This window comes from Trichechus manatus, unplaced genomic scaffold (assembly GCF_000243295.1).
Source record: "Trichechus manatus latirostris isolate Lorelei unplaced genomic scaffold, TriManLat1.0 scaffold00067, whole genome shotgun sequence".
Classification (NCBI taxonomy): domain Eukaryota; kingdom Metazoa; phylum Chordata; class Mammalia; order Sirenia; family Trichechidae; genus Trichechus; species Trichechus manatus.
This window is the reverse complement of record NW_004444003.1, coordinates 1,385,913-1,399,815: the sequence shown is the minus strand read 5'-3', so window position 1 is coordinate 1,399,815 and position 13,903 is coordinate 1,385,913. Positions and strand designations below refer to the sequence as shown.

At 42.0% G+C, this 13,903-nt stretch overlaps 1 protein-coding gene across 1 annotated transcript in view; it reads right to left on the bottom strand.

Annotated features, from left to right (window-relative positions):
- The window catches only part of FAM171A1 (family with sequence similarity 171 member A1), an 83,510-nt gene that overhangs the window by 51,413 nt on the left and 18,194 nt on the right, over nt 1-13,903 (bottom strand). The window contains exon 2 of the mRNA XM_004379664.3: nt 13,458-13,550. Coding sequence (XP_004379721.1) covers nt 13,458-13,500 — 43 coding nt within the window. The 5' untranslated portion in view covers nt 13,501-13,550. The remainder of the gene's footprint in view (nt 1-13,457; nt 13,551-13,903) is intronic.

The following is a 13,903-nucleotide window of genomic DNA, read 5'->3' as shown; positions in this document are numbered from 1 at the left end:
CCATTTCTGAAATCTTGTTGTTTATCTTTTGGATTTCTAATTGTTGTTTTTGTATGATTTCTAGTTGTGAATTTATTTTAGCATTTTGTTCCTGTATTATTTTCTTGAATACTTCCATTTTTTTGTCCGTATTTTCCATGAATTTGTCTGCCTTTTCCATGAATTTGTCTTTTTTCCTCATTTTTGTCTGCTTTTTGCTTCAACTCTTAGATAATTCTGAATATTAGAGATTTGAATTCTCTATCAGGTAGTTCTAGTGCCTTTTCTTCTAATGGAAAGTCATCCGGTGGTTTATTTTGGATGCCTACTGGAACCATCCTGTCCTGTTTTTGTGTATGTTTTGATATTGACTGTTGTCTTTGGGGCATTCAGTAGTTATCTTCCTCATTTATTGACTGTAGGTTTATTTTGTCATGCTTTTTCGTTATGTTTGGTTATGTCTGAGCAGGTGGGCTGTGCATTCTTTGTAGTTCACTCATCTGTGGGCATGATACTTTTCACCTCCTTCTCCAATGGGCAGGGTCAGTCACTCAGCTATGGTACAGCAGGGCACGTCCAGCTGAAGAGGAGTTGCTGGGATGGGCTGTTTGTGGCACGTACTAGGGCCGACAGGGCGAGCCGGGAATCAGTGCAGGTCAAGTTCTGGAAGGCCATGCCGGTGCTGCTTGGGGTTGTGATGTTCAGTGCACGATGCAGATAGGCAAAAAGGAGGGGGGAGATTGTGATGTGTGGAGGTAAGTTGGGTATGGGAAAAAGGAGAGAGAGGAGAGAGGAACAGAAGCCAAAAACATACACAGAAACGAATAAAGAAAAAAGAGTGTTAAGGCAGCTTGCCATTGGAATGGAGAGATGAGAGACTGAGAAACGGAGAAAAACAAAAAGGAAAGAAAAAGGGCAAAAGAAAAAAATGAATACACAAAAATTAGAAGAAAAAAAGAAAAAGCCCCCAGGGATGCCACTGGTGCAGGTGGTAGGACCGAAGAAGTTGTTCCCAGGCCGTGAAGTACAGCCTGGCTAGAAGTGGTAGAGATGTTACACAGCACCAGGTATTCAGGAGACAGGAAGAGAAGGTTAAGTGTAGACAGATGAGAAACTGGAAATGAAGAAAGACAGAAAGGGAAAAAGAGAGAGACGAAAACAAAACAAACAACAACAACAACAACAAAAACAAAAACAAAAACAAACCCCAAAAAACAAGAAAAAAAGAAATGTGCCCAGGGATGTCACTGTGTGTCTGCACAGAGTAAGGGAGTAGCTCCCTAGCCATGCAGTACTGCCCGACTAGACGGGGCTCTGAAGCCAAGAAAAGAAAAAGAAAAAAAACAAACAAATCACAACAGAATAAATCAGAACAAACAACCAAAGCCCCGGGTGTCCCACCAGCGTGGCAGCACAGTCCAGGAAGCAGTTTCACAGTTGAGTGGTATTTTGCAGCCTTTCAGGAAGAATCAAAGATGGCACACAGAGCCAGGTATTTGAGAGAAAGGGGTGGGGGGAGGGTGGGTGGCGAGAGGTAAGGAAGAAATCTGAAGAAGTGGAAAAAAGTAACATCAGCAGCAAACAAATGGCACTCAGGGAGCCAGACAGTGCAGGCAGGTGGAATCAACGTGACACAGGCGTGAAGCTGGTGCTTCCCAGCCAAGAGACTGTGGCCGCAGGAAGAAGAGGAGGCTGATTGCGGGTGAAGGTTAGGGGGTGGGAAAGCATATATCGCTGGTTACTTGTTGTTCTGTCTCCTGCTGGAAATTCCGTGAAGCTGCTTTCTCGTACCCCATTCACCGATCTCTGACAGGAGTCGAAGATGGCGGATCTATGCTGTATTAGTTGACAGGTGACCTCTGCACGTATCTCTCCTCACTCTCTATTCTTGGTCAGTTTCTTATTCCATTCGGTGCTTGGCTGAGTTCTTTATCTCTTCATTTGATGCTTAGGATTTCAGGATTGATGTATTTCTCTGTTTGACTTAGTTTTTCAGATCTTTGCTGTTGCCTGGTAGTCTGTATACTATATATTTTGAACATCCTCATATAATCCAAATAACATGCTGTCTTAGTTACCTAGTGCTGCTATAACAGAAATACCACAAGTAGATGGCTTTAACGAAGAGAAATTTAGTCTCTCACAATCTAGTAGGCTAGAAGTCCATATTCAGGTGTTAGCTCCAAGGGAAGGCATACTCTCCCTGTCAGCTCTGGGGGAAGGTCCTTATCATCAATCTTCCCTTGGGTAGGAGCTTCTGTGCACAGGAGTCCCGGGTCCAAAGGATGCGCTCTGCTCCCGGCACTGCTTTCTTGTGGTATGAGGTCCCCATCTCTCTCTGCTCATTTCTCTTTTTCAGATCTCAAAATGGACTGGCTCAAGACATAATCCAATCTTGTAGATTGAGTTCTGCCTCATTAACATAACTTCCACTAATTCCATCTCATCAGCATCATAGAGACAGGATTTACAACACGTAGGAAAATCACATCAGATACAAAATGGTAGACAATCACACAATACTGGGAATCATGGCCCAGGCAAATTGATACATATATTTTTGGGGGACATGATTCAATCCATGACACATGCCTAGAGACTCTTCTCTGTAATGGGCATAGGATATGAAAAGACGGAAAGGACAAGGCCTTTGCCCTTCAGGAACTCAGTGTAGAGAAGGCAGTCATGGAAATGGCTTAATTATAATGGCGTTTTAAATGCTATAATAAGAGAAATATGATAAAAAGTACAGGAGGAACTTCAAAAGGGAGGACCAACTTCCCAGGAGAAAAGAAGTTCCATAGATAGTATTTGAGAACTTTGCCTTCAAGGCTGTATAGAGGCAGATGAGAAGAGAGCATATATGAAAGCAAAGAAATACAAAAAGGGGTAGTATATGTGGGAAAGAGTGAGGAAGTCCAACTGAGTCAAGTGTAGGATCAAGCAGCAGAAGATGAGGCTTGTGAAGGGCATGGTATGCCTAGCTCAAAAGTGTGGACTTGAGTTGGTCTGCAGTGGACAGCCAATGGGAGTTATCAGTATGGCAGCGAAATGATCACTTTCTTATTCAATTCTGAAAGAAAGGTGGAGAATGGCCATAAGTGGAAGGAGTCTAGAGTGATCAACCAGTAGGCTGTTATGAAACAGTTCAAGTGAGAAATGATAAAGTTCCAAATAAAGTCAGTTGTACTGAGGATAAAAAGAGGAGGTGGCTGGAACTGGAAGACATTTTTGGAATAAGGGGTAGGCAGGGAAGTAAGAAACCATGAAGAAGACTGAGAAGCAATGAACAAAGAGATGGGAGAGACAGCAGACAAAGGAGGAAGATTCAAGAAGTAAGGAATGGGTTGTAAAGCTGTGAAGTCAGAAGGTTCAGCAACGAAAATAGGCTGCCAGATTTGGCAACCATGTCTCTGGTGAACACAGCAAGAGAAATTTCTGAAGAACAGCATGAGGTAAAGTGAAAGGGAGTTAAAAGAATGCAAACAACGAGAACAGGCTTCTTCTCCAAAGTTTGGCAGGGAAAGAAAATGAGAAGACTGTAACTTGAAGAAGAAACAGGGTTTAAGAAGGGTTTCTTTTTGAGTGGCAAAGCCTTAAGTAATTTCGAGAGTCGAGTAAGAACTAGGAAAGGAAGGCTAGAGATTGGAACAGATGGAGAGAGGTTTGAGAGGAGGCAATAAGGGATCCAATGTGAATGCGAAGAGGCTAATCAGAGAGTGGAGTCATGACAAGAACTCCCAGGCAAAGGGGGCGGGAAGGAGGAAATGGAAGGCATCCTTCCCTGATGGCTTGTTTTCTCTGAAACAAACAGTGAGATCATTGCTAAGAGGGGATATAAAAGTGGGTGGGGCTGTGGAGTATGATGGGAGAGCTGCCCCAGCAGCTGCCTTGGGGAACAGAAAGGAACTTGGGGCTCAATAGGGAGCCATGGAAGGACTGCCAAGCAGCAAAGAGGGCTCAGCAGAAAATGGGGACCATTGATTTAGGTAATGCCTGTTGGCTGGATGACGGTGCTGCCACAAGCAGTTGGAACATCTTTATTTTACCTTCCTGTTTACCAACATCATGCTCTGAGTCAACAGAATGCCCTGTTTCCCCTGAGACAGCATAAAGGTCTTCTAGACGCTTTGGAAGCCAGAGCTGCAGGCTGGCTGCCAGAGTCTAGTCTCCAAAATCCAAACAATTCCAGTGTCACTATTCATACCTTATAATCAATAATCTTGGGACTTTAATTTTGGAATTAATACCAAATGTCTCCCCACAATGATTTGATGTGAATGTGTTCTTCAGCAAAGTACAAAACACTCTCAAAGAAAACAGTTCTTACAAAATTATTTCACAAGCATTCTCTCTTTCCACTTTCTTATCATCTCATTGAAAAGTCTCCAATTTGCAGGTATTTTCGGACCACGAGCACATTTTCAAAGACAGCTTATGTTGAGAAAAATCCCTACAGTTTACCAAGTACTAAATTGGTCCCTGCTGCGTTCACCACACTGTTATTATAAGACTCTTCCAGGCTTTCTTTATAAAACAATATCAACAATAGCAACACAACTACTTTCCTCACTTTTAAAATGAATGGATCATTGGCTGCTAAGGTCAATTCTACTGGAAGCAAGCATTTATTACATACCTCATATGTCTGAAGGTTCGATAAATACACCTTCTCTGATAGAGATAATAGTTTTACGGGTGTGCACGGTCAGAATTTAAATAGATACCATACACTCCACCTACAGAGAAGAAATCAGGTAGGCAGTGTTTCATTTTTAAAGGAAAATTCTCATTACCCATGAAAGAATTTATTCTTGCCTGGAGCAACAGAAGAATAAGGAGAGTAAGGAATAGGAGGAAGATAATATGGAATGTGTGGCTAATTGCCTCCATGAACAACTGCCTCCTTTACCATGAGACCAGAAGAACTAGATGGTGCCCAGCTACCATTACTGAACATTTTGATCAAAGACTCCATAGAAGAATCCTGATCAAAAGGGGGAAATGCAGAACAGAATTTCAAATTCTCATAGACTTCAGACTTTCTGGAGCCATGGAGGGTAGATGAACCCCTGAAACTATTATCCTGAGATAATCTTTAAACCTTAAACTGAAAATATCCCCTGATGTCATCTTAAAATTGAACAATAGTTTAGCTTATCTAGTAAAAATTGTCTCCCTTGATCATTATGCTATTTTAAGAACTATTGATATGGGATCAAACTGACAACAGCAACTCGAAAGATTAGATAGGAACCTTGGGGGGAGGCAGTGAGTTTATGTTAATGAAGGAGGAACAACTCAGAAAAGGAGGGTGAGACTGGCTGCACAACTCACAGAATGTAATCATTGTCACTGAATTGTACATGTAGAAACTGTTGAATTGGTGTTTGTTTTGCTGAGTATATTCTCAACAACAACACCAAAATAAACAAAATAAAATAAAAAAGAGTTTTTTCTCTATTTTATTTGGCCATAAACATTTCAAAACCAAAACTTCAACTGAAGCATTAGTCATCTGGCTAAGAAGAACAATGGCTTCCACTCCCCCTCACCTACCCAGTGGCCGTCATTCTTTCAAATCTTTTAGTGTCACACAAAGCCAGGCAATGAGGCATAATCTAACAATATGCACATAACATGCATGAAGTTTCATAATCAAACTGTCATCATACTACCTACTCTTTTTCTCAGGACTGTTTGTGACACTATGTCATCTGAGCAACACATTAACATTCAAATGGCCTTTCAGTACTTACATTTCTGAGCAGAAAAGAATTTATTTTTTCTTCCTCTGAATCCATTAAAAAAATAAATCTAACTAAACTTGACCTGTTTGAGAATAAAAAATCAACGTATTTATAAATTCAGTATTGTATTGATTTTATAGAACAGAACTTCTTAAGTAAATAGTGGCAAGAGTCAAACATTACCTACAGGTGGCTTTCCTTCCAACTCGTAAGAAAACTGACATAAAAGTGCATAGTATTATTATTCCCATTCCTCAAGTCTACTGAGACAAGGAACAGTACAACTAAAAATGATTAAACTCAGGAAGTATGATAAATTAGCAAATTAACAACAAAGTTTCTGTTGTTTTGAGAAGCTGGGATGGAAATGAGATTAGAAAAAGGAAGAAACGGTTCTCAGCTAGTTTCTGGTTACATACAGGAGGCACTGGCATATTAGACTAATTAAATTAAGTGTAACAGAAACTACTGGAATGACTTACCTCCCTGGTCTTATAACATGATCATGCTGCTTACACCTTAGAGAGAACGAGCATCCAAGTACTGTGTGTACATGCATGTGCACGTGTGTACATGTGGGTGTGCATGGTATGTACAGATATATGTGTATGTGTCTCAACTATACTTGTCTTAGCAGTCACAACAAAGAAAACAATTGAACTTGGAGTGAGCAGTGTATGAAGGAAGTACAAAAAGCAGCAGGATTTTGACTGTTTCTATTTTTGTATTTGTTTACTCAATTCAGTGAATTGCTTATTGAGTACCTGTTATGAGGTAGGCATGGGGCCAGGCCCTGGGATACTGAGATGAAGATGACACAGTCACTGCCCTTCAAGTTTTTATATTTTAGTTGGAGAAGAAAGGTATACTACCAAATATGGTAGAAAAGGAGGGGTCATAAAAATATATAGAACCTCTAGCTGGAGTGGTTTTGTTTTTGTTTAATTATTATTATTTTTAAGTTTTTATATTTCGTTGGGGAGGAAAGGTATACTACCAAATATAGAAGAAAGGGGGGGTCATAAAAATATATAAAACCTCTAGCTGGAGGGTTTTTAAAAAATTATTATCTTTTTTTATTATTGTACTTTAGATGAAGGTTTACAGAACAAACTAGCTTCTCATTAAACAATTAGTACACATATTGTTTTGTGACATTGGTTAACAACCCTACGACATGTCAACAGTCTCCCTTCTAGACCTTGGGTTCCATATTACCAGCTTTCCGGTCCCCTCCTGCCTTCTAGTCCTTACCCCTAGTCTGCTGTGCCCATTTAGTCTCGTTTTGTTTTATGGGCCTGTCTAATCTTTGGCTAAAGGGTGAATCTCAGAAGTGACTTGATTACTGAGCTAAAAGGGTGTCCGGGGGCCACACTCTCGGGGTTTCTTCAGTCTCTGTCATGCCAGTAAGTCTGGTCTTTTTTTGTGAGTTAGAATTTTGTTCTCCATTTTTCTCCAGTTCTCTCCGGACCCTCTATCGTGATCCTGTCAGAGCAGTCAGTAGTGGTAGCGGGCACCATCTAGTTGTGCTGGACTCAGTCTGGTGGAGGCTGTGGTAGTTGTGATTTATTAGTCCTTTGGACTAATCTTTCCCTTGTGTCTTTGATTTTCATTATCCCTTGCTCTTGATGGGGTGAGACCAGTGGAGTATCTTAGATGGCTGCTCACAAGCTTTTAAGACCACAGATGCTACCCACCAAAGTAGAATGCAGAACTTTTTCTTTATAAACTATTTTACACCAATTGAGCTAGATGTTCCCCAAGACCATGTTCTGGAGGGTTGTTGTAATGCACTGCTTTGGGTTACTGATAAGGACACGTGAGACAGTAAGAGAGACAAGGGTTTATGGGAATCAAATGACAAGAACCAGAGGGCTTCGAGGGCGCAGGAGCTGGAACTGCTGGTGCTTGGTTGCGGCAGCTCTAGGGATGACAGTGGCAGGAGTTTGCAAATTTCACTCTAATGCTGTGCCATTAACACGTCTCCACCTAACTCCCACGTCTGCTTCATCTTGACCTACTATCGACTGGCTCCCCCTGCTTACTCACAGTTTCTTTTCCCTTCTGACTTTGGCTCATAGGTGGCCCGGTGTGGTCTTAGGTCCAGCCTGTACCTTATGACCATTTAGCTGCGATTCTCACCTCTTCTGGTTCTTAATTCAATTCCAGTAAAAGGAGCAGAAAGAAGAGCAGATGGGTCCAGTGCGTCTCTCTCAGCCAGGTTACCCTGGATACACTATTTGCTGGTTACCCATAGTCAGGTGCCCACTCCAGGCTCAACAGCCACAGCCTGGAGGGATGGGGTCACATGACACAGAGCATAATCCACAGGCAGCATGACTCACATCTCCAGTGAAGAGACAGAAAGACCTCCCGGAGGATGTGGCATTTAAGTTGCCCTCGATGACAGGAGGGTCTGAGGACAGATTGGAAGACGAGGTGGAACATCCCAGATGGAAAGCAGAAAAAGAGTTAGGCTAGAACACAGTATATGAAGGAGAAACACACTTACAAGGGAAGCTGAGGCCAGATCATGGGGGCCTTTGAGAGCTATGCAAGGAGGCTGGGTTGTATTCTGTAGGCAAAGGGGAGCCATTGAACAGAGAGAAAGAACTTCAGGAAGATTAAAATGCCAGTTTAGTGAAAGGTGAATTGGAAAGCAGATATTAAGGGTTAGAAGTTAAAAGTCCAGTTTACTTTTTGAAGATGAGCTCTAATACTAACTCAATGGCTGGAGACAAGAATACCAGCTGTGGGCGACTGCTGTGGTTCAGGTAGATTTACAAGCATATGGGCAGTGGCAATAGGCAGCAGAAAAGAATGCAAGTGTCCATAAGCACAGGAATAATGACTGTGAAATAACTCAGGTTATAAGGGTCAGGGGCTCACTGTAACTATATTTGACTCCTGGAGATGTAAGAACAGGAGACGAAGGCTATAACAACTGCTACATGTGGGGAGGAGGTGACCGCTTACAAAGTGTATGTGACAGATGCTGGGATCACGTCCTTCGTGAATGCCCTCAGAACCCTGAGAGGAGACAGCTTGGTGTCAGGACTGGTGGGGCGACAGTGAGGAGTAGAGCAGGCAGCAATGGGGATGCCTGGCAGGCATGATGAACTAAAGGGTGGCCATAGTTATGGGCCCTGTAGTGTGAGCCCTTGTCACAAACACCTATTTTAGGACCGTACCACTCCCAGGGAGAGAAGGACTGGGAGGGGATCACTCTCTGCTTCTTTAGCATCTAAATAAAGGGCAATGTGGGTACAACAAATGTCAAAGGTGACTTGGAAGGAGAAAAGAAGAGGTCGCCAATGGATATTGTGAGGCCTAAAAGGTATACGTGGAAGGGGTGCAGGCAACCTGGTCCATAGGAAATCCTGTGTGTATAAATGCTGGGACCTCTTCCCCTTCTTCATCAGTGGCTGACTTCTAGATAACAGCAGCAGCCAGCCAGAGGCTCAGGGCTAGGGGACGGTCCAACCCTGACTATAAGGAGTTTATTTTACTGCAAGTACCGTGGGAAACCACTGACGAATTTAAACAAAGTACCTTGATCGCTTTTAACTTTGTGAAGGCTGGTTTATGGAATGGCAAGAGCAGAAACAGGACAACCAGTTAAAAACCTACTGTGGTGCTTCAGGAAGGAAATGGTGGTGTCTCCGATTCATAAAGCAGCAACACAGACATAGGAAGAGACTCTGCAAAAGAACTGGATGTGAAGAGAAAACAATAAAGGATAATTCCTAGGCTTCTGGCTTGAACAATTACATCTATATTAATATCATTTACTAAGATAGAAGGTAAAAAAAATCAAGAGTTCTATGTGTGTATAATAAGTCTGAGATGTCTGTTAGGCATCCAAGAAGAGATGTCAAATAAACAGCTGGCTCTGAGCCTCCATCTCTGGAGGAGACTCTGGGGCTGGAAATATAAAATTGGGAGTAATCAGAATACACGTAGCACTTGAAGCCATAGATGAGATCATCTACGGAGAAAGTAAATACAGGCCCAGGACAGTCATCAGAGTCTCCAGGGAAGAAAGGAAGTGTTTCAAGAAAAGTGATCGGTAATCTCTGCTGAATGCTGCAGAGATGTCCAGGGGGATGAAGAAAGAAATGTCTTTGGGGTTTGGTAATAGGGAGGGTGTGACTCTGACAAAGCAGTTTCTATTGGGCACTGAGGAGAAATACCAGATTGGAGTATGTTGAAGAGTGAATGAGAGGTGAGAAAGCAGAGATGGTGAGTGTAGACAATTCTTTCAAGAGGACAGCAGAAACAACAGGGCAGTTGTTCTAGAAGAATATGGTCATGGGAGGGTTCTCTAACATGCATGAACTTTAACATGTTTTCCCACTATAAAAAAAACAAACCCAAACCCGTTGCTGGCGAGTTGATTCCGACTCACAGCGACCCTATAGGACAGAGCAGAACTGCCCCATAGAGTTTCCAAGAAGCACCTGGTGGATTTGAACTGTCAACATTTTCGTTAGCAGCTGTAGCTCTTAACCACTACACCACCAGGGTTTTGTTTCCCACTATACAGTGGGAGAAACTGGAAGTGCAGGAAAGAAAAGGAAACATTATAGAAATGGAGTCACTAGAAAAGAAAAAGAGATCTACAGCATAAAGAGAAGGACTGGCATAATGGAAACGGGGACGCTTCTTCCAACGTAACAGACGGCAATTAGGCAGGTTTGTAGATTTGGTGGCGGGAACACGAAGGTTCTCGGTTTCTATTTCCTAAGTGAAGTATACAGAGATGTCATTAGCACAGAGAGAGAGATGAATGTACGTACAGGAAGCTAGAAGACAGAAGGGAGGGTATGAAATTGCCATCTCCGAGAGTCAGAAAACAAATTACTAGGAAGCGTACTCTGTCCTACAGAGCTGAGCACCCATTTGAGATCTGTGGTCATGAACTTGATGTGCAACCAGTCTACGCAACTGTGAGGTTTTCTCTAGCTACATTCAGCTGTTCGGAGGTAGACATGAGTGGCTGAGGTCAACCAGGGTCAGAATTTATTTAGTCAGGCAAAGATGACAGTGTCAAGACTGTTGAAGGCTTCTTCCAGGGAGCGATTACAATAATGGACTGTGACATCCACACAGATACTAAAGGCACCAAAAACAATTACAGAAGCAGAGTAAAAAAGAAGTCAGGGAGCCAGGAGGAAAATTAACCAAGAGATGGTTGGAGAGTCGTATAGCCAGCTTCAAAAGAGCTAAAGTTCTAGAAAGAGGAAGGAGAAGTAATTTAAAAGTGTTAATGGGGAGCAAGGAAGAGACCTACAGAGTGAAAACCCAGCTTCCATTTGAGAAGGCTGCAGGGAAGGAAGGCTGTGTCCTCTGGGACATTTAAGACCAGGAAGAGGAGGCAATGTTCAGAAAAGAGGTGGAAGGGAACTTGCTGAAGGTATATCTGGGGTCTCAGGGGACACAGGGCAAGGGTTTGGGAAAGCAGTGAGGGTTGGGTTCTACTAGAGGATATGCCATTATGGTCTGTACTCTATGGTCTGGCTCTTCTCCTTTTGGAAGGCCCAGCAAAGCCACATCCCTAGCTGTCTTCCTCTTGACACTGAATGGGCTGCCTGATAGCCAAAGGCAGGTCCACATCACAACACCTAGCTGCCCAGCTACACTTGAGGACTTTTTACCTAAGGTTATGGTGGTGGACCAACATCTCAAGAAAAGAATGAGTGATTCAGAGAAGGCAAAATAAAACTATAATGAAGAATAAGAATGGCTAATAAGACATTAGATAATGACTAGTTTTGAGGAAAAAGGTTAGCGTAGGGAAAGGACCAGTTAAAAGGGCGAGAAAGAATTTTAAATTCACGAGCAAGTGATCATAATTTTGGTACCTGTAGAAGCCCTTAGAACAGTACGTAGCACAAGCAGGTAGTCAGTTTTTTAAATTAAAAATCAAAGTATACAAGGCTGTGGGAAAAAAATGGCTCTTAAGGCATATCTAAAATGAAAACACAATATATAACTGCTGGGACATGTTAGTCAAACTCCCTCTTTAACTATCTTATGCCAGGCCACTTCCCGTGGGAATGCTACCTAGACAATAGGTCTGATCAGAATAAACAGAGTTCCAACAGTGTCAGTTCTGAGGAGCTGGCAGGCTCCATGATGCTCTCTTCCTCAGGAAAAGCAAAGCAGTATCAGACTCTAAAGCAACAAGACTAGCCCAGGTGACTCATAATCTCCATTTGGTATTTGAAGAGCTCCTGTCAGCTTACCAGGCATTACTCTCTGGTTTTAAACTCTCCTCTGACTATCTTAATTTAGAGCTTGAAATAAAAGTGTGATCAGGCTTGTCTGTATCAGGGCCAACCTTTCGTCTCTTATTGTCATTTCCAAATGGGTGAGGTTCTGATAGAAACCAAAATGGTTCAGCCAGATTTTACAGGCTGAATCTTCCTGCCTTAATGACAAACATCAGGTGGAAGCAAAATTGTTTCCTCACTTCAAGAAAAACCATTTTTTAGTTGTGAAACAATAATAGAAAGCTAATAACAGAAAATCTGGAGAGTACCAAAACCAGTGTGCTTATTAGGCTACAGTGTGGTCCTAACATGAAAGGATGCTGAAGACTCACGCCTAGGTGCTCTGCTCTCTCTTAGGCGGGAGAATGAAAAGCCCAAAACTTACAGCTTTTACTGTACAGATGACTCCCAATTCTATTTCTAGTCTTGTTTTCTCCCCTAAACTTCAGTTGCGTATGCTGCTAGATGCTTCTACACCCTCTTATCACTTACCGACATGGTTAGGTTCCAAAGACCAGGCTGCTGTGAGATATTACCGTTATGCAAAAATGGAGAGTGACTACATCAGATCACAAAATGGAGGATGACTACATCATTACATAACTGCCAAACCACTGAGAATCATGGCCCAGCCAAGTTGACAGGTAATGTTAACACAGCCAACTCTGTGTGTCTCCCACAGCTACTCAACAATAAGTGAATAAATGAGTTCACTTCATTTGTAAATGGCACATGACTTTGGTTAGGTAGAGAAAGAATGGTGTAAAATGGTATTCACATAAAGGAATAAAGTAAATAAAAAACCAATCTGATGAGAACACAAAAAGCCAGGCACTATCATTCTCAGGCCCATTATTTAGATGGAATAAAATGATCTTCTTGGCACAAAAATGGGTTTTACACCAGCATTATCCCCAGTCCAACCTCCAATATCACTATGGGCAAATCCCTCAAGCCTTTTGTACTAGTTTCTCTGCAAGAGCAACAGGGAGTCAGAAAGGGTTAGATCACTTTTACAGACATCCCTACATGCGAGACTGACTGAAAAAGAAGGGGGCAAGAAAGAGAAAAGGCCCCGCTGGAATGCTTATGCACCTTTTAAGAGAGTGGCCCTGTCCACTAGTAAGTAAGTAAGGCGCAAGCAGCGTGCTGCACTCTGACCAAACAAGATTCATGGTCTCTCCTCTTGGAGAAGAGTAAGACGTAGTGGTGGAGGGGGGCGGATCCCCTTCTTTTCTTTCACATGCTTAAAGGCTGGGCCTAAAATAAGATTATAGCTGATGAAGTAACTAACATTCAAATAGGCTGCGCACCCATAGGAACCACAGACACTATGTCCCAACCATGGATAAATGCACTACTATTGTCATCTGACAATAAACTAGTCCCTTACAAGATTCTAGCAGTTAGCCCCAAAGCTACCATCTCTTCCCTTTTTAATTATTAAACATACCTTGGAATCCTGATACTATTTGGACAACGTCTTCATATACCATTAGAGTAGCAGATCGTTCTGGAAGCAGGCCAAGGCTCAGAGAAGAAAATACTGCAGAAATAAAAATGAATACAAGGGAATTCTTACATTTAAATCAAAATGCCCAATCCAATTTTTCTGGTACTCTGCATTCTCTGATTTCAAATCAACCAACAACAATTTTTATTATGATTACTAAGACTTTCAAAATGCCACAATACTACTGGAATCTCTCATATAACAATTTCTTTTCCTACTAATAGACAACTTTTTTTTATTTTATGGTGTTTCTTTTTAATTGTACTTCAGGTGAAGATTTATAGAACAAACAGTTTCTCATTAAACAGTAGTACACATATTGTTTTATGAAATTGGTTAACCACCCCGTGGTATGTCAACCCTCTCCCTTCTCGACCTTTTTTTTT